Source organism: Cuculus canorus, chromosome 5 (genome assembly GCF_017976375.1).
Source record: "Cuculus canorus isolate bCucCan1 chromosome 5, bCucCan1.pri, whole genome shotgun sequence".
Lineage (NCBI taxonomy): Eukaryota > Metazoa > Chordata > Aves > Cuculiformes > Cuculidae > Cuculus > Cuculus canorus.
The window spans coordinates 55,558,815-55,584,643 of NC_071405.1; the positions used below are offsets into that span (position 1 = coordinate 55,558,815).

Genomic DNA, 25,829 nt, shown 5'->3' on the forward strand with positions numbered 1-25,829 from the left:
TGGAAAACACAACACAGGTTTGTATACAGGCATATTTTTCAAAGACTATCGATAAAAATTTCTGAGGCACGCACTAAAGGAATAAGGAAAGGAAAACAGATGGGACATGACTCTTGCTGCAGTTTGCAGAGTGAGAAAAAAATACAGAAGAATTTTTACCTAGTTAACAGGGAGGCTTACATAGTGAATTTCTAAAGAATCCAAGTGGTAAATAAAAGACCAGAGAGTTCAATATCCTTGTATTTAGCGGGGGGAACACAACAACTTGTATGTGTGAATAAACATCTTGGAAATACTTTAACCTGAAATTTTTCAGCTCTCTGAAGGAGGGTAGCTTATGAAAGGTCAATTACTGAACTGATTATCCAAAGGAATCTGAGGCCTAGGGTCCTCTTACAATGGCAAAGTAGTAATTTTTTAAAAACACAAACAAACAAAACCCAAGAAGATGGATTTGGATAGCTTTTTAAGATTAAAGTAGCTTGTTTTTTTTCCAAGAGAAACACACTGTTTAACTTCTCTTTTACAATACAGCTATTACATTTGTGTAACCTCTTTTAAGCTTCTATTCCAGCTTCAGCTAGAAAGTGTCCTCTCTCTTGTTCTAGATCATTGTCCTGCTCATGCACCAGCGTACCAAGTAATCATCACTAGAGCAAACTCTGACCTCCTTTGATGAAGATATTCATACATCTACAATTTGGATCATATTTTATATGATCTTCATATAAAAGGCATTAGAAGACAAAGACATTAAGCACTTCCTAGATGTAGTTCAGTCTACCTCCCCCCAAGGGTTGTACTGATCCGAATCAGACCTTTACATAGTAAGTGGTGAGAATTTTCCGGAGATCGAAGACTTGAAGCATGGAAGCCGCACTGTTGTCTGTGATGCTATAACCCTCCAAAACATACTTTGTCACAAGCACCTCCCAAGCCAACCAACGCTGCCCAAAAGCGGCATTAAAGGAAAGCATGTGAGGAAGGTGGCCTGGTTCACAGCAACAAAAACCTTCATCTTCCTCTACACCTTCAGTGATGGCCTCTACTTCTCGCTGCTGGCAATAAGTTCCTTAAGAGAAAACAGAGAAAAGCAGAAAGAGTTAAATACTTTTTATGATAGTTTTAATGCTGACTTATATTTAAAAGTGTTTAGAATCCAACCCATCTCCAAGTATGTTTCTATGACACCAACTGAACTATCTGCCAATGAACATGTAAGAACTGGATGGCTTAATTTATCACTCTAGGATTGCGTTTGAGCTAGATGTCTCTAAGAATCGATTGTAGTAGCCATGTTGAACTAAAAGGGAAAGAGAGACTTAGCATCAACTTCCCTAAAGCAAGCTAGTTTTCCTCACAAGTGACCGAGGCATAAAGAGGCCCTACAGCCCATTTCAAAGCAATTAATTTACAGAATGGAGTTGAAAATACCTAAAGTTTCCCAAGCAGAGTCCACCTTTTAGTACAGGCAGTTAAGGAAGTGTAACAGACTCACCTCTGAATTCAAGCCCTCTCAGCTGGAAGGTGACCAAGCCATTTCCTATCTCTATAAGGTGTACAAGTGCATTGAGGTAGTCAGAAGCTAGGATGAAGCAGTCCCCAGTACTATAGTTTCCCCATCGACCCAACAATAAGTCTCCACATAGGCTGTGCTGAAGGGAACGGGTTAAATGTTCATAGAAGATGGAATTCAGGTTGTTATCATCTGAACCTGCAAGAAGATTGGATTTGGGTCACTATCTGAATTTGCAGAAAAATCGAGCTTCTATGTCAGTTAACCCTTTATATTAGATACCGCGCTTTCAATGATAATGTTTCAACATCATTCTCCACACTCCAGCCCCGCTTTTCTTGAGATAGCTACTCAAAATGAACGCTACATCACATTTAGTATTTTTTCCCCTTCTTAGCCACTTCATTTTCTAAATTATTCCTTCAGTTCCACTCATGAGTGTCCCATCAATCTATTCCACATCATAAAGTGCAAGAGCAAATAAGCACAGAACTATCTCAGTAACGACTACTTGTAATGATCTCACTGTCATGACATTGAGGTCCCCTCAAATAACATTTGGCTTTTTTTAATTACTTACAAAGAATTAAAAGCAAAACAGCTTAACGCATACTACAATTACAACGACAGATGTAAAGCACACATAAAGGCAAGCAGGAAACAAGAAAAACTAGTAGTCTAAAGAATAAAGCAATTGATGGTGGAAGAGAAAACAGTAGACAGAAAACCACAAAGGCTGAGCAGAACTGGAGAAAACTTACCATAAGTCCTACAAATCCTATAAAAGTCACTCACATTTGGGGAAAAAAAACAAACAAACAAAAAAAAAAACCACCACTACCCCCTAGTAAAACCCAATCTCACAAAAAAAAAAAACCAAACAAAAAACGCAAACAACCACCCACCCAAAAAACAATCCCACACACCCCAAAACCAATCACCGAAATCAGACCAGAAAAGCTACCTGGATTTCTATCAAGCTGTGAAGCCAATCTTGTATTCGAATGATCTACACGCTTTGTGCTGAAAATAATGAAATAAAGCGTTCTTAACACAATTTGTTACTGTAAGAAAAATCTAACGTAAGAAATTACTAGCAGAATAAAAACTGTTAAAGGAGTATATTCCCACTGATAGTTTTTAAAAACTTACTTTAGAACAATCTTATATGCAAATTTACTGCTCTTCTCACACATGAAACTATTTTCTGCCTATAATAGCATTATGATTCAATACCTAATAAAGTCTATCCACGATAGGTAGCCACAGAATAATCTTTAGCTTTAGATATAAGCAGATATAATTTTCTTAGATATGGTCTTTGGCTTTAGATGTGACCAATAAACTTAAAAACAATTAAATCAGCACAGCTAACATTCCAGTAGACTTTACAGAAAAGCAATGCTCGAAAAATTATTTAATTGTCTAAAGTTTCAACCTTAACCCTTTAAGGTAAGCTTTCGATTACTGCATTTAAACTACTGTATCATGAGAATGGAAAAAAGCAACGAGGCAGTGAAGTGAAAAACTATTGCCCATAAATACCAGAATAATCTGCTCATTTTGCCCTAAGCTGTTTATCTAATTTTTCACTGGTCTGACACTCCATCAACAATAGTGGACTTCAGAAAAATAAAATACAAGGAGGTACAATCTGACAGGAAGAATCTTTTACTACTGATCCCATTTTAAACAAAAAAGATTTCATTTGAAGATTTTTATATTGAGGTTCGCCAGTTTTAGCTGTGAAATGAGCAATAATGAACACAAATACATTTATGAACTGCCTTCCAAAACCCCGTCGTATGCAAATTCACTTTCTCAATAAAATTTCACTTCACAACAGTAATTGTATTTAACAAATATTACCAAGACCACACACCTCTAGGCAGAAATTACTCAAATGATAAAGCAAATGTTAGTATGAAAGCCAGATGCTACAACATTTCAGAAACAAGTTCTTTGAAAGCTTTCAGTGCTACAAAGTTGTTCTCTCCTGAAAAAAAAAATGCAGCACTCTGAGAGGAAAAAAAACCACCCACCCTCCTCCCACCCCCTGCAATCAATACATTTAGTCATAGGTACACAAACTTTAAACTTCTTATTTCACCTACTTGTAGTCTCTTTCCCAGAATTTGACAGGCCTGGCATATGAAGTGATGAATATTGCACTTCCCAGAAAAGGATTCAGTGGAGTAGAAAAGAAAGCTGACACAGCTGCTTGGACAAACAACATTGCAGAGTCTGTAGGAGAACAGAATTAAGGAAAGCAAAGCAACAACTAATTTTTTTCAAGCTTCTGTGATAGTACTGAAAATAGACTGAGGCAGTAATTAAAAGCAAAACAAGATCTCCAAGAATTTATACGCAACAAAGTATCTTTATAGTATATCCAGCAACAATGGGATTATTTTTGTTTTTAAAAACAGAAATAGTTAAAAAATTGGCATTAGACATGGTGGTCATAGTCCTTCTCAAATTTCTACAGACAATACTAACTCAACACTCCCATTCAAAGCAGTCTACAGAAGCTTAAAATACAAAACTCCAGCACTAAAACCATAGTTAGCAACTCTTGAAAAACTGGAATGACTGTCAAAAGAAAAGCCGTGTCATTTTCAGAACGAATTAACTCCTGAGACATGCTTCTTTTAGAGTAGGAATACAACTGTCACATCTGCTACTCTATGATTTACAGCATTGCAGCAAAGCAGAAAAAAATGCATAAACAGTCACTAGACAAATCTATTAATTCAGTAGATTTAGCCTATAACACATAATCCATTAAAATACAACATTCAGGAGTTACAAATACCCGACTTCAGGAAAAAAATCTGCATTTTCAAAGGATACGTGGCACAGCAAAGGGCTGGGCAAAAGCATGAAAGGCAGATCCCCATGTGATCTGCCAAGGAGCAATGTAGGTATATACAAATCTCAATTTATAAAAGAGTTCCCAAAGCTATAAGAAAAAAAAAAAAAAAGAATATTTAGTGATTTCGATGAGAATCAACATGCTTTGCAGTACACAAATATCCTGAGGAGTTTACTGGTCACTCTAGGGTTCTTGCTGGTCTATCAGAAGCCTTGAGGCTTACAAAAGTGATACCATAAGAAGCAAGTAAGATCACAGAAGATAATAACACACTTCATTGTTCTAGTAACAGAAACTGATGAGGTATTTAGAAAGTTACACATTCTTTCCCAAGCAAACATAAGGACTTTAGGAAAGGGAGGTCTTAAATGTCTTACAGCATATTGATTTCAGTACCAATAGGACTGATGAGCTGGAATATCACCCATCAGTTAGGACTATCCGTTTTTCCTTTTGGATGACCCGAAATATCCAGAAATAGAGAGTTAAAGTTACCTTGCTGAAGAGTATGGACATGAAGAAGAGGTCTAGCAGCATGGTCTCAGTAAAACTTTTGTAATCAAAAGTAAAGAAGAGCACTGTGAAAATGACAGTGACGTACTGGCACGTTGGGCTACTGAATGATGAGCGAAGTAACTTCAAGCCAGCTATTGTGATCATTAAAGCACCCAACCTGTATAAGAAATGCACACAGAAGTTACTTTTCTGCTGTCTGAAAGGAGTTTAAAGACCACCTAAACTGTTGCTGTCATGTAATGCCAATCTCTCCAAACTCCAAACAGCAACTTAATGACAAGCTTGTATTCTTTTTCAGACATAGCAACAGATAGATCAAAGCATTATAAAAATGTTAAAAGTAATGTAATACAACACTCTTCCCCAAAGGTCTAGTAGTGACAAGAGTAATGAAACCAATTGTACTGTCCACAGTGCAGATCTGTACTGTGTACAGATTCTGAAGATCAACAAGGAAATTCTGATATTACACTACTAGATAATTCTGCTGAAATCTTTATAGTAGATGCTATGAATTGAATGATTTATCTTTGTGAGTGATCCTAGCTCAACATTATAATACTCCATCCAGTTTAAGTCAGCAAGGTAACTTAATTCTATAGGAGCTGTCAAATAAAGAAAAACTTCATTCCTTGCCTTCATTTTAAGGCAATAAGATTAACTGCTTTTCCATTGAGGCCAGAACTCACTATTTGATTTCCCACCATAGCAGAGATTACTTGGTAGCTTTTTCTACTTACTCAGTATCCAGTTTCTTTGGACTAGCAATGTTCTTAGCGCTGCTACTAAGCTCATTGAGAACTATCAGTGGATAGATAACATTCTTCTCTATAAAAAGGAGCCAAATGTGAAGTTTCTCAAACCACATAACATGTGCAGCATCTATCAAGATATATTAAAAATAATTAGATATATCAAGCTATATAAAAAATTATATTGCACTGTCTAATTTCTTGATTCCGGTAATTTGTGGAGCTGAACATGAACTATATTCTCACACCAGACTTTATATTACCTAAGAGAAATGGAGGGAAATTCCTTCAAAGCCACTGTCTACAGCCCCAGTAGAACTTTCGCAGGGTTACACATCTACACAAAATGTATTACAATGTAACAGCTTGTAAGCTACTTGTTTAGTGCTCCTTGATACTGATGAAGCTGTTGGACATTATGCATTTTATCTCATGCAGAAGGATGTTTTCCAACCATATTTTAACCAAAAGACTTCTGGCTTATGACTCTACAATACGGAAGAGCACACACAATCCACCAACACAAATGTCAGACTTAAGAACTTCTTTTAAACTTCTACACTAATTGCAAGATACATAACAGGATTGCTATGTTCCAAATTAATGCAAATTAACATAACAAGAAAATTTATTTTACAAGGCAGTACAAACAGAGGCTAGAAGAGCCTAAGTACAAAGTTATGTTAAACGTTGCTGAATACATAAAGTGTTAAAGAGATACTTGAAAGCAGCTAGAAGGCAGCCCACTCTTCATTGCTATGAACGACTGCCCTTGTCTAGATGAGCCTGAGCAAAGACTGAAGTTCCTTTTCTACGACAGAAGTCATAAGGACAATCACTCACTGACACGCCGTGGATTCTCTTCAAGTTACAGGGACCAAACTGAGAGATGCTAAAAATTAACTTTAACATTACAGTACGACTTTAATCTTTACTGAAAACACTACTACATACGGAAATAATGAAGACTGGTATCAGCAAATCAGCACCAACTGTAGATTAGCTACTTTTGTGCACTGAAGATCTAGGGCATACAATTTCATTTTTCACTTCTTCCTCCAAACAGACTTTGGCATCATGTTGCATTTACGATATATGTTTATCCCTCTTTACATTCAGTCACTCAAAAAAGGACCCACATTTCAGACATTAGTGAAAGGACCACCCTGTACAGCTGCTACAAAGACAGGAGGTAAAATCCAGAACTGCTTCAGTTGTTTCCAAGTAATTTTTGGTAGAAATCTCTACCAAGTCCACTGTTAACAATAAAAAATTTCCAACTGTGAAATTTCACCATCCACTGCTATGTTTATCCATACTTCACATTTTCTGCACCTTCCTGCGAAACATTTCATGAAAACACGATTTAACAGAAACTGCAAGCGCATGCCCAAGCAGATCAACTAGCAAGACTGGTCCTTTAGTGTGCTCTTCCGTTAACAGGCCACTTGTACTACTTCCTGAAGTTAAAGATGTCAACTCCATTAAGAACCAAATTCATGTTGAGATGAAAGCTCTGACAGCGTTCATTGTAACTAAAACACTAGAAAACTTACTATCTTGAACAAATACCTAGAGTAACATACTCTGCCTTCACAAAAAAATAAGGCAAACATTAGCACAAACTTTGCAAATTAAGATTTTGAACACTGAGCTTTGAGGGAACTGCTCTGAGATAGCATTAGCGCATGTAATATATTATCATCACCAGTTAAGAGATACATAAAACATTATGGAAACAAAGCATGATGAACTGAGAAAATAAGACAATTCTAGATGAGATGTCATTATTATTCTCAACACTAGAATACCTAAAGAAAAGAGATTTAAGAGTATCAACAGGTAACACAAGTTTTTCCACCATTACAGTAAGTTCAAAAGTGTCATGAATAATACTCACTTCTGACTTCAAACTGATAGTATTCCTTGGTTTTCAGCAGCGGGTGAGAAAAGCAGTGCCAAGGAAGTTGCTTTCGGAGTTGAGGCAGAACGTAATGGGTCACAAAGCCCACTGTACCCACCAATGCATAGAGAACATAACTTAAAATAGGCTAAAAAAAAGAATAATAGAATAAATTAAGGATTGTGTTTATTATTAACAAAATCAGGCACTAATAATGTAATACCTTCTCCAGTATATAGGCAGATGCTCCTGTAATAGTAAGCGGGGAACGTGTTTCTTCATGACAAGCTGTACTACCAACTTCAAGATTAAACAATAAATGCTTGTTTCTTCTAAGAAATTTTCACATATTTGACCAGCATTTTAAAATATAAATAGTACTCCAACCATCGTTAATAGTCCATTGTTACTGACTCACCTGCATTTTATTTTATAAATGATAAAGCTATTATCCTCTCAAGGCTGAACTCTATATCTATTTTCATCTATTACATAAAAGGAGGTATAAGCATAAGAAAAAACAAATGATTAATCTTATATTCCTTTCAGGAAGTGAATAAGAAGCCCTGCACTAAGACCACACACTTTCACAGTTATGCTTTCTAAACAAAAATATTCTCCAAATACCTTGGCATGTCATAGCAAAATGAGGATTACATTACCTCGTTATAAGCTCTTGATTCAGAAATTGTGAAGCCTAAGCTTATCAAGCTATACAACAGGCGAAAAGCATACAGCAAAGATTCTCAAATGTCGGAGAAAGCAATATTCAGGAGGTGTGCTGAAGTTCAACCATACAATGAGAGGTGCTTTCTTCAGGGGAAAAAAATAAGTACAGGACAATTCTGCTTCAGAAACTGTCTGCCTCTGGCCTGGATGGGCGCACACTCTCCTGGGTTGAAAACGGGTTGGATGGCCGGGCCCAGAGAGTGGTGGTCAATGGAGTTAACTGCAGCTGGAGGCCAGTCACAAGTGGGGTTCCTCAGGGCTCGATACTGGGTCCAGCTCTGTTCAATGTCTTTATCAATGACCTGGATGAAGGCATTGAGTGCACCCTCAGCAAGTTTGCAGATGACACTAAGCTGGGAGGAAGTGTGGATCTGCTGGAGGGTAGGGAGGCTTTGCAAAGGGATCTTAACAGATCCCTTAAGTTGATCTTTTAAGAAGTTTCATTTTTCCTTACTCCAAAATGATCCTGAAACTATCTAACTGAGATAGATGAGGCTAAAAGGGGCATTTTGTGTCAGAGACTAAAATTAAAATCTAGAATGTAAGAAGAAACTACAAAAGAGCAGGAGGAGAAGAGTTTTTGAGCACATAAAACTGGAATGTGAAGAACTTCAGTCATGTGCTTGTCACACGGTATGTTTAAAGACCATCTAAAACAAGTCAGGGGGCGCATGCACTATCAGAATAAGCGTTGTATCTCATTAGAGTATTTGTATATAGAAGACAAATTGCAAACACAATTAAACACCTTACCTGTAAAACTGTAAATACTGTACTAACGTGAATTGCAAAATAGAGTACACCAATGACTATACACACAATCAGGTCAGACTGCAGTCGTTCGCTCTGGGGAGTAAAACCAAAATATTATTAGGAAATATCAGCTTCAGTTATCCTCTTGAGACTCTTATAGCCCATCAGAAGCAATACTGAAATCAATTAAAAGATACTAAAATTATGCCACTGTTAATTACTTTCATTGAAATTATCAGAAATTTTACAAGATAAATCTTACAGCTAAGAGCATTAGTTCAGGTAAGTTGAATGGAAAGAAATATACCTAAAGCGGAGCAGGAGAAACTAATATACACAATATATTATCTCTCCCATTCTGGACTGTGAGGGGGACCCCCATAGAGCACTGATGAAAGAGCTGGAAGGGCTAAATAAATTTCCCATTTACAATCTAAGAGTTGCTTAGCCTGTGAGGTAATTAAGAGCTCTGGAAGACAGCTGCCTAGACAGAAATAATGACTACGTGGAACAACTAGGCCAAGGAATGAATGTGAATATTCCGTTACCCTTACAGAATGAACACAAGCCGTTTATAACCCAGGGGGTGGGGGTAACTGGTGGAAATCACAAAATGAGTAATGCTAGACTCAGTCACAAGGGGGCAATGCCTACTTAGGGCCACTACCACTCCAACTTCAGACTTGTTCTCACTCTAAAAGCAGTATTAGTATTTTCAGCCCAGAAAAACATTAAATGATTAACTACTATGAAATCAGCCAAATAATTACGCGCAATTACCAAGATCTAAACTTCTTGGTATAGAACTTATTTTTTTCAATCAGTAAGTCCTGATTCAAAAAACATTGAAATAGAGAATTGTATTCCTCAGCTTTCCTGCCTCCTTGGTTACCAACAACAGTCTGAGAGCCAAAGAGCAGCTTGCACTTCCTACGGTCACTCTTTCCTGTTAAGCATTAAAAGAACTACAGTTTCTCAGCTCTAAATATTTACTTGCAGTTCTCACCTTAGTGCCCGCTGTACTAGGAGAAACTCACCTATACTGTTATTCCCCTACAACCAAGACCTACACGAGGTTAAATCAATGTTCAACCTTCTTTTGTAAAAGTTAAACATATTAAGCTTCTTAAACCCTTTAATTACTACTCCATCATGTGAAAAAGAATAATGTTTAAACATTACTACTTTCACAATTAGAGTGAATTTGTACTGAAGATCCAATGTATGTGCTAAAGTAAATGGAACAAGTTACATCTGCTTTTAACAACCAACCAACCACAAAACCAAACCAAACCAAGAAAGCAAACAAACAACCCCACCAAAATCCCCACAATGCTTTGCACTGTATTTATTTTCTGCTTCTGGAACACTGAGTGCAAAGCTTTTGCTTGCAATTACTAGAAATAATGAGCTAATATATTTTTGCCACCATTAACTCTTTCCCACTTTTGCACAAAAGCAAGTATCATTTATTATTAGTAATATGAGCTAGAAGAAAATCATCAATGATATCTCACTGAATTCACACTAGGGAATTCCAATTTGCTCACATTCCTCCTTTTACTTAACTTGAATTGCATTTATAAGCTTTATAGTGTATGTAGTACCATTGCTTCATCTGCAGATTTAAACAAAATGCTCCGATATCCATTTTAATCAACATCATGGTAATTAACACCTGTTGTGAGCTAAGTAGGATCCAGATTAATGCTACACAAGCCAACAAAGTAAATATTTAGACTGAAACAAAAAAAAATTAAAAAGCCTACTTACCACAGAATTTCTAAGCTTCTCAGGTAAAGGATCTTTTACTTCAGATAGAGGATCCTCAGGGTTCTTGTCTTCAGAATTTGGGAAAAATTTTGATTGCACTAAAGAGCTTAAAGTAAGACAAAAAAGAACCCACTGAAAAGTATGTATTGTTCTATGTAGTTTCACAATAACAACAAAGTCAAAACTTCTATTACAAGTTAATGATGAGTAAAAAAACAATCCTCACATATTAGTGCTTTCACACAGCTGAGCAAATTTGAAAAGATAGAATCTCAACTTTATAAACAATTAATTATCGAGTTGCATACAACAACCACAATTAAAGATGAGTAGCCACATGTCATTCAAACAGCAGTTTCTCCAGTACCAACAGAAGTAACCAAAAAATCCCGCATTCTAAGTGGAGTTCTTAGTACTCACGAAAGAAAACTTTAGTTCATAAATAACTGAACCAGAAATGTAACTTGGTGCAAAGTTCAGAAGTTGCCCATTTGTCAAAGCTGATTAGAAAACCAAGACTTCCTTCATCTCATTCAAACTTCAACAACAACAAAAAAAATGTATACCACTCTGATTAATTCATTAATTACCTATGCTGATATAACTACTAAATTCTTAGCAGACCTTGCTGGTATTAGAGCCCCATAAAACATAACTAAGCTTCTGGAAGACCATATGTGGCACTGCTGGCCATACCTAAGTGTCTCACAACCCCTCAATATGACCTTTCTTACAAAATCCTATATAGTACAAAAATACATATTATTTCATCTTATGGACTGGACATTCACTACAGAAAGAGCCCTAGATCTTCAAAGGCAATTACATACTGCAATGTAATGCAGAGCTTAACTGTACCACATCTGACCAAGCAGGTGAACCTGCCGGTCTAACATATGCATTCAGGCTGTCGTACTTGGAAAGAAATGGATAAGTATCTAGGCATGACGTCAAACCAACTGAGGAAAGTCACCTGAACTAAGGAGTAACAGGACAAGGTTTAGTTGTCAACACAAAACTAAGAATTTGCCTTCTGTGTAAACACTTACAAATCATTAATCTGTTCACAGAAGAGGCCCCTCATTATCTGTCCCAGACTACTGTTTCCCAAATTCATCCAACATTACGGCTAAATTTAAATCCAAGTTCAAGCTCTGCCTAATCTAAGTATGCAACTGAGCCTCTACTGGCTATTCTGTGGGAGGTGTTTCTCCTACTGGAACCACCTTGCTTTACACACAATTATTAACTGAATCAGAAATACTCCCATCATCAGTTCAATACTCCAACTTAGAATAGTAACATGAATACACATTTTCCTATGACAGACAGGAATGCTCATCACCCAAACAGTTCTTTAGTGTTTTGCATCTGAGAAGAACTTATTTGAACAAGTGCTTTGGGCATACATTCAAGATAAGAACACAGTAACAAATTAAGTGAGAGAAACTGTTTAAGAACTCCACATACAGGCTTCAGGTTAAATTAGTGCTTTGGAGTACTTTAAATACAGAATGGGTCCAGGCTGTTCAGCAAACAGGGGCCAGCAGAAAGATGGTACCTGACCAGCATCTTGGAGAATATTAGCAAGCAGTTATATCAGATTTTGCATGTAAGTGGTTTCTGAGAAGTTACAAAGAGGTTGTCATTAGAGGAATTAGGTGAAAAAGTTTCATAATTTCTAACTAATGAACCAATACCACACTTGTTTTTTATAATGATGGTGACTACCAGTTCAAACAGTACTATTACCTATATACTTATAATGTTCCCTTGTGACTTGACTGTTCCTTAGGGGGGACATAAATTGAGTCACTTACAAAAGTACAGAAGGGTCACTACTTTGTCTGCTGAGATGATACGATATTGCCACTAACAAACCACAAAATATGGAGAAGAGAACTGGAATATGCTGCCCATCCCAAGAATCCTGGAAACAGAAATGAAATGTTAATAAAAAGGAAACAAAGTATACAACACATTTGACATACGGCAATTATGACATTTGACATACGGCAATTATGTATATCATAGCAAAAGAATAGAAAAATTAACTACAATTCCACAAAAATCCAACAGGAACTTCAATACAAAAATATTGCTCAATATTTACCTATGTCCAACCATAGATCAGAAATGTTAACATAATGTACATTCCTTAAGCCTATACCACGTTCACCATAGAACAGTCATCAATTTTCATAACCCTTATGAACAATTTTCTGCATTCCTTGAGAACACCGTTTAGTCACATCTTAATTTTTAAAGTTACAGATGTCTTTACTCTGTGTAATTTTTTTCTAGTATGTTGAATTCATATTAAACCAGTGGTTTTATTTTTATCATCTCTATACTGCATATGAAAAGATGAGACAGTGATTCTTTGCTAAAGCTTGTTTATCTTGAACAGTTGTGTTTACAAAAGGCTAATGAGAATGTACAAATTCACAGAAAGCTAATGATGTTCTGCAGGTAACAGCACCATGGGAATATTCCCTCTAGCAATTTTCTACAGTCCGCAACAGAGTGGAAAAGAGCCAGTCAGCTCTGAGTTGGAAGATAAACAGGGTAGAGTTAATGGCAAACTGAAAGCATTTGATTATTGGCACACGCCAGAAACCAACAAACAGATCCAACACCACACTGTTTTCAAACAGAATGATATGATGCAAGCCAAAAAAAGTTGTTGATTTAGGGTTTTTCTTCTTCTACCATTTGGTCAGCTTCCCCCACCTTTTAGACAAGTACACATCTTCATTGACACTACAAACTATCTCCTGGTTTCTTTTCAGATAAAGATAAATCTGAAAAGACTATTTCTGGTTTTCAGCTTTGGAAAAAAATAGTCACATGAACCATTCTAAAAAGTTAACAAACCAATATAAGAAGACTGTGATAGAAACAAGCCATTCAAGTGATTTTTTTCAAGAACCAACATAGAATGGAACTGAAGGTAAATGTCATGGTTTTGGACAAAAAAAAAAAAAGCCTGTTAGTGCAGGCACAAATCATACACTTCGAAAAACTAATAATTCTGGTTTGTTCCTACCCTTTATCTCCTTTATTGACCTCACAGCTGAGCAAGAATAAAACTGTAACAAATCACACGAATATTTCTAACTGACTTTCTGCATATTTAAGTATGTAAGATAAAAGGAAGTGGAGAACAAACCCCAAAACAGTAATGTATACCATATCTAAAATTTTGCTCACCTTTAGGGCACCATAGCACAGTCCATACAACAATGCTACTGCCACAATACTACAGATAAAACTGTAAAGTGCTGCAAGCAGGCTTGTGGTAGCTGAATGTCATAGAAAAGAAAGAATAATTAAACAGTGTTACGTAATTATATAAGAACACAAAATACTTTGGACAGTTTAAGAAAGACATCAGCCCCCCTAGTTGCAACACCTCTCTAATATAAAAAAAAAAAATTCCAATCCAAAACAACTACTCATTTTCTCCTACAAATACTCCTCTTTTTAAAGAGCAGTTCACGTGGCTTTATTTACCTCCTCATTTACTCAACACCATTACCATAAGAATGGTTAACAGTTGCAAGAGAAACCAGCTGAAGAAAGCATACATTTTTGACAGGCTTACTAAAACAGTAATTGTAATTCTCAATAATGAATCAGAAGACCTTTAGCCTTTTTGAATTTATTAGAATTCTATATTTAGAAGGTAAGAATAAAAATAGTGTAATCGTCATTTTTTAACTAGCCTACTAGTCTGATGGGTGCTCCTAATCTACTGGTTTTGCCATTGACATAAAACCACTCACCATTGCCACCGAAGACATGAATATCCAGCTGTTCACAGAGATACATCACAAACGTATTCACCTGAGGCAGGAGACCAATGAAGAATACTATAGGGAAACATAGTGTAAACACTATGGAGGAAAAAAACAGTTGAATAAGTGGTGAATATGAAAAACATAGCATGGTAATGTACTCTTAAATTCTGTAGTATCACACACATTTAACTGAACATCGCTGAATTATTACTACCATTACTTCTAAGGAAAAATACCCATGATGTAAATCTCTACTTCAATGACTTGGAACTGACTGAAAATAGAGATTACATAAACCAACATTCAAAAGATTTTACTTCCATTTTAATTGCTGTAGAAACAAATATGGGTCAATTCAGGCTTTCGATTTTTATTTAGCAAATATCAGCCAGGAGCCTCTACAGATTACAAATTTCTAAGTTTTCACTCATTGTAAATAAGGCTTACCCAAACCTAACTGCCAGTCATGAGTTACAGGACCAAGCTCGCACCAGTCACACTCACATAGGAGAGGCCAAGCATTTCATTTCCCACCACTAATAATGTCTGACAATTTTACTCATTTTCCCACACCACTTCTGAAAAGTTCTGATCCTAAACGACTTGGTTTTAAATGAAAGCAGGTACCCAAGAACCATTTAAACCTCTGCAAATAATAGGATTTAAGAATGCAAAGATAAATGAATGTCACTTAATTTTAATACAGACAATGGTATGTCCCAACCTGTACATATCATTTACTTCCCAACTGAAATGCAGAAATGACAGACTTTTCATAAACTTAAGTAGTCCAGACATAATTCACAAGCAGCAGCATATTACTAGTTCTAGATTCTGAGGGACAGAAGGCTCAAACCATTAAACTAACCCTGGCAAACAAATCTGACAGTTCAGGGAGGATTTTCTATAACCTTATTTAACTTGTAGCTTCAGTGAACAAATGAAGAAACCAATATTAAATTATCCTGTAAAGAATTACAAATCTCAATTCTAACTTTCTAATTTATATCCACAGAATGGTTGGATACTAAAGTATATCACATTAGAAATATCTACAGTAACATAGGGACTAACTTGAGGGTTATTTTTCCTTACTCCTTGGCAAAGTTAAATTATTAAATATTTTTTAAAAATATACAGGTTCAGGACTTGGGAAAAAACACAGAGTTCTAAATCTTTTTACTGACAGAAATGAGGAAATGTAAGGCTAAGGACCAGCTACTCATGACCTGAAGGAAATATTTTTCAGAATTTGAGACAAACCTCGACCTCAAATCATTACTCGAGGAAGTTTACATAGGGGGCAAATAAAGTGTTCTCTTGCTGACAGGTTAAAAAATTGCTTCTGATGGTCTGTAAGCTGAACTACTTTGGGGCCATTAAAAACATAATTACAAAAAAGATCTGGACATACACAATTTATAAAAAGCAGCCAATTCCGATGGCTTTTGAGTCCATAACAGAATTGTTTTCTAATGAGAACCACCTTGGTAAAAAAGAAAATGTTATAAACGTGGAGAAGATTTACACCAATTTATCAACTCCAACATGTGGGACACAAAATAAAAAATTTATACTACTCCTCAGTTGCCTGTTGGCAAGGACACAGTGATTATGTTATCTGAACACAAAGTTCGCCTTGCCCAGCACCTGTGTTGTTCTAGTAGCTATGCCTGGGAATGGGAAAAAAGGCAGCTGAGATTTACTTTGTGCTAACAAAGTAGATTTGCTAGCAGCCCTCTTGCTTTGGGATATACACAAAGCTTTTTTTGAAACAGTGTTTCAGCAATTAAGAGTTTCTCTAAAGGCAAGGGTGGGGCAGTAGGGAATGGCGCACAGTGTGGTTAAGCAGGATAGGGGGTGTGGTGTGGTGTAGGTTTTTACTCTGGTTTAAGAAATGACAGCTGCTCTGGCAGGTGTTTTATTGGTAGAACTGCAAAGATATATAAACCACAAGCTGGTGCAAGATACCCAAGAACAACAATAAAACATAAGGAAATTTGAATCCTAATCCCAAAACGGACGCAGCTCGGTGAAGATGCCAGCACATCTTTTTAAAATTAGAAAAGACTTGGACAATTTTTAAAAGTATGTCACTTCCACTATACAACACAACCTACAAATACACACTTATGTACTAGCTTATAGAGATATGGGTATACATTATGGCAATGACCCAAGATGTCAGGAAAAGGAAGAAAAGACTTCTGGAATTGACAGAACATAAACAAGGGGAAACTAAATTAGTTATCTTGAATGAATCATAAGTATCTGCTGTCTTAACTTCTTTTTCCATCACAAATACAGAATGAGGTATGCCAGGACAACAACAGAGCCGTAGATTCTGTAGAAAAGCACCTTTGGAAATGCCTGGATAACACTGTTCATAAATAAGAAGCTTAGACCTTTCTCCTCTGGACATCTAAATCAACATGCAGGTTTACTAGCAGAAAGTTGAAGGGGTAAACAGTATGAGGTATGAAACTCAGTATGTTCCTAAAATAAAGGAGTAAAAACTAATTCTCAAAACACTCAAGTAAGTAATGATTCTCATTAATCAATTAACAGTAAAAAATAACATAAAAATCTTTAAAAAAAAGAAGAATCAAAAAAGAAGAATCAAAACCAAAGCTTTACTTTTTCTTGAGCAGAAGACTGTCCAAGAACTAGAGGCATGCAGTCCTAATATTCAGCTGCTGTAATCTTTCACGCACAGATATTTTGGTACAACAGAAGGGTACGTGTGCTCAATGTAGATTAATTCTAACACAATTGCTTTCCCCTTGAAAGAGGTGGTCCAAATACAATCACCCAAATAACTTTGCTCCGTTAAAGAATACGCATAAAGTTCCCATGATAAGACAGTCTTCAAATATTTGCTCGCTCTCTCTCTCTCTCCTTTCCATGCAGTCTGCCCGAGATTACATAACCATTATTATTTCCAATAAATTCTGATAAATTTTGAAAGTAAACTGGGGAAAGTTTTGTTGATTAGAGGTGGGGGTTTGTTGTTGTTTGGTTTTTTGGGTTGGTTTGGAAGCAGGGAGGTGGGCAGGACTTAATTGCCAGCAGTATGGTGAATGCACTGTGCCACTCTGAATACAGCACAAGTACCTCCTACAGCCAAAAAGTAAATTTTTGGCATTGCTTATAGGCCTGTTCTGAAAAAAGACACATGAAATAAGATTGCATCTATCTGTAACGTTTTTTAAATTGTGTTCGTACTGTTCTATCCAGTTGCTGAAACTCAAATAACTAAATTTAAGAGAACTCATATCCATTTGCCACAAGCCTTTCTACAGAGTATAAATCACAGAACAGTTTAGGTTGGAAGGGACACTAAAGATCATCTAGTTTCATCCCCCGTCATGGGCAGGGACACCTTCCACTAGGTAAATCAAAACATTTCTTTGAGCAGAGAGCAGCTAGGTCCAAGCATGGGGTAGTATATACAGGTCCAGGCTAAGAAGTAAGAACAGAAGGTTCAAGGATGAGGACTCAGATAATTAAGAAAATTGCTTTTTTTTTTTTCTCTGACAAAGCAGTAGTCATCTCTGCCGTTTGTTACAGAAGGAGGAATCTTCCCATAAACTGCAGGAAAGCTGAAACTACTCTTTCCAAAGGAAACTAACTGAACTGCATTTTGAAGGTGATGATACAACAGCGTCATAACAAAAGGGGAGGGGGTATTAAAAAAAAAAGGAATTCTACTGTAGTAAAGCAAAAAATTAAAATCCATTAAAAAGCCACTCACCTATAACTAAGTCCCTGGCTGACAGCAGCAGTAATGGGTTGGTAAAAGCCATTCCATACAGCCTGAACCTTGTTGTAGATATATTTCTGCTGCCATAATCCAACAGCCAAATAAGACCACAACATAAACAGAAATATACAGGCCTACTATAGGCTATGATACGATTATGACCCTGTTTAAAAAAAAAGAACATTTGATTGATTATTAGCAGAAAAAGTAATTGTTACTCTTTTGTTACAGATAATTTCAGAACTAAAATAAATCATTTTTTTCTTCAATTAACATGCTGTCCCATCTTGAAGTTCTGTTCATAAAACCCTTAATGCAGTGCCTTGCAATGATGTAAGTTTGGGTCTGTTTTTTTTGTGGCTTTGATATAATGAGGACACAGCAGTTAGAATAAGTTAAACAAAGCTATGTTTACCCTTCTCCCCTAAGTTTTAAAGTATGTTTCTTGCAGCACTAAGTGCCAGAGAAGTTCTGAGAAGATATCATAAGCCAGAAATATATTAATTCTGAAGAAAAAGTTTATTACTCAGATACTACTAAGGTGAAAAAAATACGGCATTTGTGTTCATGAAAACATACAACTTGAATATTTAAAGTAGTATGAATGACTTGCTGCAGAGGAATAATGCTTTTTCATGTCTTACTTAGGACATAAAAATATTTTGTCTTGACAATCTAGCAGATGCACAATGGAATATAAACATATTGTGCAACACCAGCACATTAACATTTGCATGTTTAAATGCTGATGCTCACTAGAGCATTGCATAGTCAGCGTAGAGCAAAAAAATAAGGCTGTGTGCACACACTAGGGCAACTGAATGATCTGCAAGACCAGAACAGAAAAATCAAAGCTGTGTCAGTTTATACCAGCACAGCAAATTACAACATAGAGTACCCTTCAGTATAATTGCTTGAATACTAAAGATTTATCAATAAACCTATAATGATATGGCTCTATACCAAAAGCTAGGCTTAAAAGACGGAGGATGTGATTTGCTAATACAAAGCGTATGGGGGGGAAAAGAATAACAGGATCACAGTTTCCTTCTTGCACACTAAGGCAACATAAGCCTCTTGTGCCTTATCAGAACACATAAAAGAGAAATGCTGAGAAGACCAAATGACGCATGACCATGGACTTACATGTCTAGGGGAAGAAGAATCTGGCTGAACGCTCTGAAACCAAAATGGAAAAAGTAAAGTTACCGAATCTACAATTTAGTGTGTTTACTTCCCCTCCCCCAGCTTTCCAGATTAATGTTCTTCTAATAATATCTACAACTAATTTTGTGCAGCTACGCTACAGCCTTTTAAAAGTACAACGTATTAAGTTATAAAATCTGTTCAAAGAGTATATGTCTAAACCCAAAGTTTTATGAAAGCAAGCCCAATTCTTAGAACTTCTACATTTTTTAAACACAAGGTATTATGCACTTACATTTGAAATCTAATTTCTACCCTAATAGTCTAATCATAAGGAAACAGTTGCTCTTAAATCACAACAGTATGAACAATTGTCTAATAAAAACTAAGACTGATTAAAAATAGGCTTATAATTGGTCGATATGAATGCACTGAGGTGTATCCACTAAAAAACCCAACCTAACAATAAAACTTCAAGAGTTTGCAGGCTTTTCTCAACCACTAAGAAAGTGTCCTCTTTGGAAAAACAAAAGGTGCATGAGAACATCAAGTAAAGCATTGTTTTATAAATGTACGTAGAACCATTCCAGTGAAGTGACCTTGTATGATTATCTATCAAGATTTCCACGAAGTTTAAGCCTACTCATTTCTTTTAAAATCATAAAGAAAATTGTTTCCTTAAAGCTCTAATTAAGCTGCAACACCGAATCAAGTTTATTTCCATTGTTTATAGAAAGCAAATATAGAAATTAAAATACCTTCAACAGCGAGTACTGACAACTGGCTATTACCAGGCAGAACTGGAAGACCCAAATATCCTTGAAAAAGCCCTCTATAAGAAGTACAGAGCCCAGAAACGCAACTAGAATAGCTAGGATGACTGCTAACACATTTTCAAGGATCTCACGATTCCTGTATTAGAGGAAGAGAGATAGGGGGAGGAAAGAAGAGAGAGAAAGAATTAAAATCGAAATAGCCTATATAAAAAACACCTGATAACTGCAGGGGACATCGCCTTCATTTTGTTTCACTATGTAAACTCAGTAGGGACAAAAAGTTACACTTATTAGATGACTCTCTGGAAAAATGCTTTGAAACAGCAGGTAAATTCTCCCTGCTTCCTGAAATAGTAGAAGCGCACAAGGTCCAACACAAAAGAACTGAGACTAACCCTGTAGCTCAAGAACCAAGAGAGGGAGGGGAGACAAAGAAATAGTTCTAGAACACATTCTAACCTGACACAGTGAGACAAGGCTAAACTTTCACTTCACTTCATACAAATGGACGCATGTTCAAATATACACCATTTCTCACCCTCGGTCAGAAAACGTTGGCATGTGCCAACCAACACCACTATGTCTGTGAAAATTTTTAGCTAATAACATCACTGTGCTTGAGCACCCCCTCTGTTCACCAGACCTGGCTCCCTCTTTCCAAAGATCAAGTCAGTGCTCAAAGGAACCAATGTTTTTGTCAGTAGAAGGTGTGAAAGTAAAAAAACGAACGAGATCCTCAACAGCCTTTGAGAAAATGATGTGTGGAATTGCTTTGAAAGTGGGCTGCACTGTATGCAGCTATGTGTCAACTCAAAAGGGAACTATTTTCAAGGTGACAGTAGCTGATTTTCTTAATTTGTTAAATAAAGAGTTTCAGGCACAGTCTTCAGGTTTTTTTGTGTTGGACCTCATATGCCACACTCTAGACACTCTCAGTTTTTGGAGAATGTTATTGTCTAGCATGAAAGATTAGCAATTAGTCTCTCTTTCTGATCATTCAAATAAGTTGGTTTGGTTTTTTTTCCTTTGTAGCATTGTTGGGGAAAAAGGGAAAGTGATATTATTTTACAAAAACTGCATTTTGTATGACTCATTCATCTTTCAGAGTACCTTAAATAAGTATAATACCCTAAAAAAAGCTTTATCTGTATCAAGCTTAGTTAACATTTTTAATCTTTACTTTCTGATGTCTAGTAACATACAAGGAGCTCACCTATCAAATAACGCCAGAAGAGTTAATCTATCAAAATTTATACTAATCCAAAGCTTAGGTAGAATCCAAAAGCGATAGTACTGCTTGACTTTTTGAGCTGCCTCCTCTTGAGGCTGCATGTGGTCCTGAAGGTCAGGGCTCAGGTCTATATCTTGCTGCTCCAGCAGATCTGTATCCATGGTTAACAGCCTGTTCAACCTGATCTGAGGAAGAGAAAGCTAAAAGAAAGTCAGTATTAACAAAAGCTCATTTTTATTCTCTCACTTTGTTCTACTGAAAATCACTTTGGAAAAAAAACTGCCAGAATTTAGTTTCACTTTAAAGAAGTTATAAGTTAAACACTGTCGATTCTGAGGCTTCTACTTACTTTTCCTGTCCTTATCATGGCAAATGAATAGCACCAGCAGCATATAACTTTGCATATAACACAACTGTTTGGCATTTTAGCATATGCCTTACTTCAAATGAAGCATGAACGTGCTTTCCAAGCACATTATCCCATTTACCCTGAAAACTTCAAATTTGAAGACAAGTAAACTGATTTATGAACAGGAATAACATACTAGAAGAATAATCCAATTCCGAATTTAAATAAAGTTCGACACATTTCTTGTAGTCAGCTAGTCTGCATGCACTCCCATGCCAAATGGTTGGTTTTGCATGACAAAGCAACATATGCATGCATCAGTGGTCAAACTCAAACTCACTGTATTCAGAATATACTTACAGAAACTAAAAAAAGCTCTGTCCTAACTGGTCAAGTAGTATTTATGACTGACTATATTTCTCACTTATTTTTATAGTTTGTCACCCTAGAGTTCTAGAAATCACAGTAATACTAACAACCACACAGGACATTGAAGCAGAGTACTCAAAGTAAAGTTACAACAACATGTTTTTGTCACTTAATCCACTTAATAAATTTCATTAACAGGCCAAGAAACATCTTAAAGCACTGTCCTTCTCTCTCAGACAATATCACCATTAAAATGTCACTCCATGAAAAATCTTCATAAACTTTCAAAGTAATGAGTAATATTTATTAGGTTTTTTGGGTTTTTTTTTTTACAATTGCAGTAAAATCAGTGTACTGTAACTATGCTCAGCCAGCTTTTCCTTCCTAGAAAAACACTAATAAAAACAAGAAGCAGGAACACCCACTTTCTAAAGGCACTGCAAAAATACAAAACATGCTTATCACTGTGTCAGAAAACGGGTGCCTTTTTGGTAACCTTTTAAAGACTTGGTTTCTTGTAAGGTAGTGTCATCATAATAAAACACTCATTGCACTAAGAACAAATTTCAGTGATAATTCCCATTTAGGCACACAGGTTAAGCCTTTATAAATACAGAGATTGCCCTAAACAGAATCATTCCCTCTAATGTCACCACACTTGCAAGCCAACAGCTAATAAATAATGCAGATTTTTGAATGCAACATTTCTGAGGGAGATGGCAGAAAGCAAAAGAAGCCCCTCTAGAGCAGACATCCAGTCTGAAGAGCACATTCTCAACCAAAAGTATGGTTGGGAAAATGGGGATCTTCTGTTCTCTCTGCCAAATGCTGAATCCGTATCCTCTTTTCCCTCTTGATTAGGTCATTAGGTATTTCAATATAGTTTACTTTGGCTTCCTAGCTTAAAGAATCATGACCTTAAGAAACATGACAATGTGCACTGTTTTCATGACACAGCAATATTGGACATATTTGTACTCCTAATTCTTAAGTCTGAACTTGACAGCAATATAAAAGGTTTGAGATCACAAAACTAAGAAATTCTAGAGCTATTTCCAGTATGAAACAGCATAAGCCTTTGTCTTTTTTTCCTCTGTTACTGTTGCATAGGATTTATACTTGTACAGACTCCAACAACAGATTTTTAAATTCCTTTCAGGGAAATTACTGAAGTTTCTCTCGCTCAGAACATGAAACTTATTCTGCTGCCCGCTAAACTCAGTAGTGCATAGAAGGAAAACTCTGTCCAAGAATCTCAGAAAAAACAGTTTCCACGTGATTTAGAAGAACAGTATGCTTTGGGTAAGAGGAAACCACTGATATTTGAAGTACTACGCAGAAAGATTAATTTGTATGTATATACGAAGACACTGAACAACACTTTATCTTCACTTAAACCCAGAAAAAATCCTTCTTAAGAACAAAGAACTACCACACAGGATGATTAATCAGTGCCATAAAATTGAAAAGTCTTCTGATTTTTTTGCATGCTCTAGAAATAAGTAAGAGAAACTTACTAGATCATGTGGATAAAAGCGAACTGAGGTAGAACTCGATACGTGAGAGTCCGTGTCACTATAAGAACAGGGGAAAGACTTCAGATTATAAAACTACATTTTATTTCAACAGGCCACTCTAATTTAGTGTCCTAAATTAATTTGTACTCCTTGCAAATTCTAGCTAAAATTCTTTCTATAAGTTCTCCCTTCAATCACATATTTTAAATACAAGTATCCACTTAGTCTTGTGTATTGTGGTGAATTCTTTAGCTATAGTAAATCAGGACACTCTTTACCTTTACCCTCAATATAATTTTCTCAACACCTAGTCCCTAAGTTGTCTAACAAGGATTACCATGATAGTGATTATTCCACTCAAAAAACCAAACCCAAACCTGTATTATAATCTGCTAGCTACATATGTGTAAACACGCATCACATCACTAAAGGAGGGTGGTCTGTTACATACAGAGTTTTTGTTAACACTACCTTTTTACCAAGGTCTCAAAACCGCCAAAAACTAAGTACATACTTAACACAAGTTTATTAAATGACTTGATCTTGAATTGCTTTTGAAAAACTTAACTTTAAACAAACTTAAACCTCTGGTAAGAAGAGCAAAATTACTTTGTCATTTCCATTCATTAGAGATGAAGAGAAATTGCTCTTACTGTATGGATGTCCATATCCAACCACTGCTTTTTTCCCCCCAATTTTGGATAGATTTTGGATGTTTGTTTTCCATGTAAATCACATGGCTGTAAGACCTGTATCAAATTTATGCAACTCCCCTTCAGTTCCTTGCCTTAAGATAAAAACATTCTTTGTTATCAATTTTACTTCACTGAAACTCAAATATTCTCTGAAGCCAAGATCTGGCTGTTTGGATGTGGCCAGTTTGTTCCTTCCATTAGCACATATAACTTCCTAACAGCAGCCATCAGCAAAGCCATTGCATCTGGAACATGCAAAGCAGTAGAGGCAGGCATTGGCAGCTTTGTGCAAGGAATACAGAACCTTCTGTCAAAGTTCAACTTTACAAAAGGCACTTGCACACTTTCGTAAGAAAGATTTAAAGACGAGCTTTCATACTTGTTACTCCTTAATTCCAATAGTTATTACACATACATGTGGGGGAATTCGTAGCATTCAGCATGACAAAAGCTTCAGAGCAGTTTTATGCAGTGAAGCAGATTGAGGCAGGGGCACATGGAAGGTTTTGGGTTTTCCTTCTTCTGCTTCCTGTCCCCTTCAGGGAAAGAAAGGGCATCTTTCCAATAGCAGATGAACTTTCCAGTTTGTAGCTGGCTATTTCAACTGTAAGTCAAATTTAACCTCAGACATGTTAATGCCTCCATGTATTGTTTCGTGCCATGTACGAACTCGAGAACAAATTTATCAGTTTACATTTGCTTCACAATTGGAAGTTCATTTCTAAATATGTTAATGGTAATTCTGGTCAACAGCCACCTACTCTCCCAAAACCTGGGTTAAATCCTTGAAGAAAAGCTTTCTATAAGCCAATCAAAAACATGTTTGTCAAGTTCTCAGTTTGGATATTTAATGCTTAAGGTAATAGTGGTCTTCATTTTCAGAGACATTTAAGTGGAGAAGATTAACTATGCAGTTAGTGTCATCTTCGAGTAAAAAAAAAAAAATCACTCAGATTTCAAAAGTAAAGGTACATGGATAGCATTTTACATTGATTTTTTGTTGTCCGTACTAAATAACCTTTTAAAATTAAAGTATTTTTTTGCAGTAAGACATGAATATCACTCTTGACTGGCCTTCACACACACCAGATGTTGGATGCTCTTCTTGCAGCTGGTTCAAAATTCACAAGTGACATGTCGCAGCCCCCTGTCTCGTAGAGTGTAGAACTGAACTTACCTATTAAAAAAAAAAGTCAAAAGCAGGTCAAAATTTCATGTTTCAATCCAATGGCACTAGTTTCTATTTACTAACTATCGAGATCAATTTAGACATCTAAATTTACATCACTGTCAGAATATAAAAATGTGATTACACATTAATGTGTCACCACTGCAGACAAGACATCAGCTACTCAGTCCTCTT

At 36.2% G+C, this 25,829-nt stretch overlaps 1 protein-coding gene across 8 annotated transcripts in view; it reads right to left on the bottom strand.

Annotated features, from left to right (window-relative positions):
- The window catches only part of PCNX1 (pecanex 1), an 86,783-nt gene that overhangs the window by 16,917 nt on the left and 44,037 nt on the right, over positions 1-25,829 (bottom strand). For 4 of the 8 annotated variants that reach the window (XM_054066697.1, XM_054066696.1, XM_054066701.1 and 1 more), the window contains 19 exons: positions 25,553-25,643; positions 23,772-23,829; positions 21,519-21,736; positions 20,288-20,441; positions 19,530-19,562; positions 18,375-18,546; positions 14,606-14,716; positions 14,031-14,122; positions 12,638-12,747; positions 10,818-10,923; positions 9,045-9,137; positions 7,560-7,710; positions 5,648-5,789; positions 4,887-5,064; positions 4,370-4,478; positions 3,631-3,760; positions 2,481-2,539; positions 1,499-1,714; positions 819-1,072 (listed from right to left, as the gene is read on the bottom strand). In XM_054066697.1, the coding sequence (XP_053922672.1) occupies positions 819-1,072; positions 1,499-1,714; positions 2,481-2,539; positions 3,631-3,760; positions 4,370-4,478; positions 4,887-5,064; positions 5,648-5,789; positions 7,560-7,710; positions 9,045-9,137; positions 10,818-10,923; positions 12,638-12,747; positions 14,031-14,122; positions 14,606-14,716; positions 18,375-18,546; positions 19,530-19,562; positions 20,288-20,441; positions 21,519-21,736; positions 23,772-23,829; positions 25,553-25,643 (2,477 nt within the window). The remainder of the gene's footprint in view (positions 1-818; positions 1,073-1,498; positions 1,715-2,480; positions 2,540-3,630; positions 3,761-4,369; positions 4,479-4,886; positions 5,065-5,647; positions 5,790-7,559; positions 7,711-9,044; positions 9,138-10,817; positions 10,924-12,637; positions 12,748-14,030; positions 14,123-14,605; positions 14,717-18,374; positions 18,547-19,529; positions 19,563-20,287; positions 20,442-21,518; positions 21,737-23,771; positions 23,830-25,552; positions 25,644-25,829) is intronic. The other 4 variants (XM_054066698.1, XM_054066702.1, XM_054066700.1 and 1 more) reach the window with 3 other exon arrangements.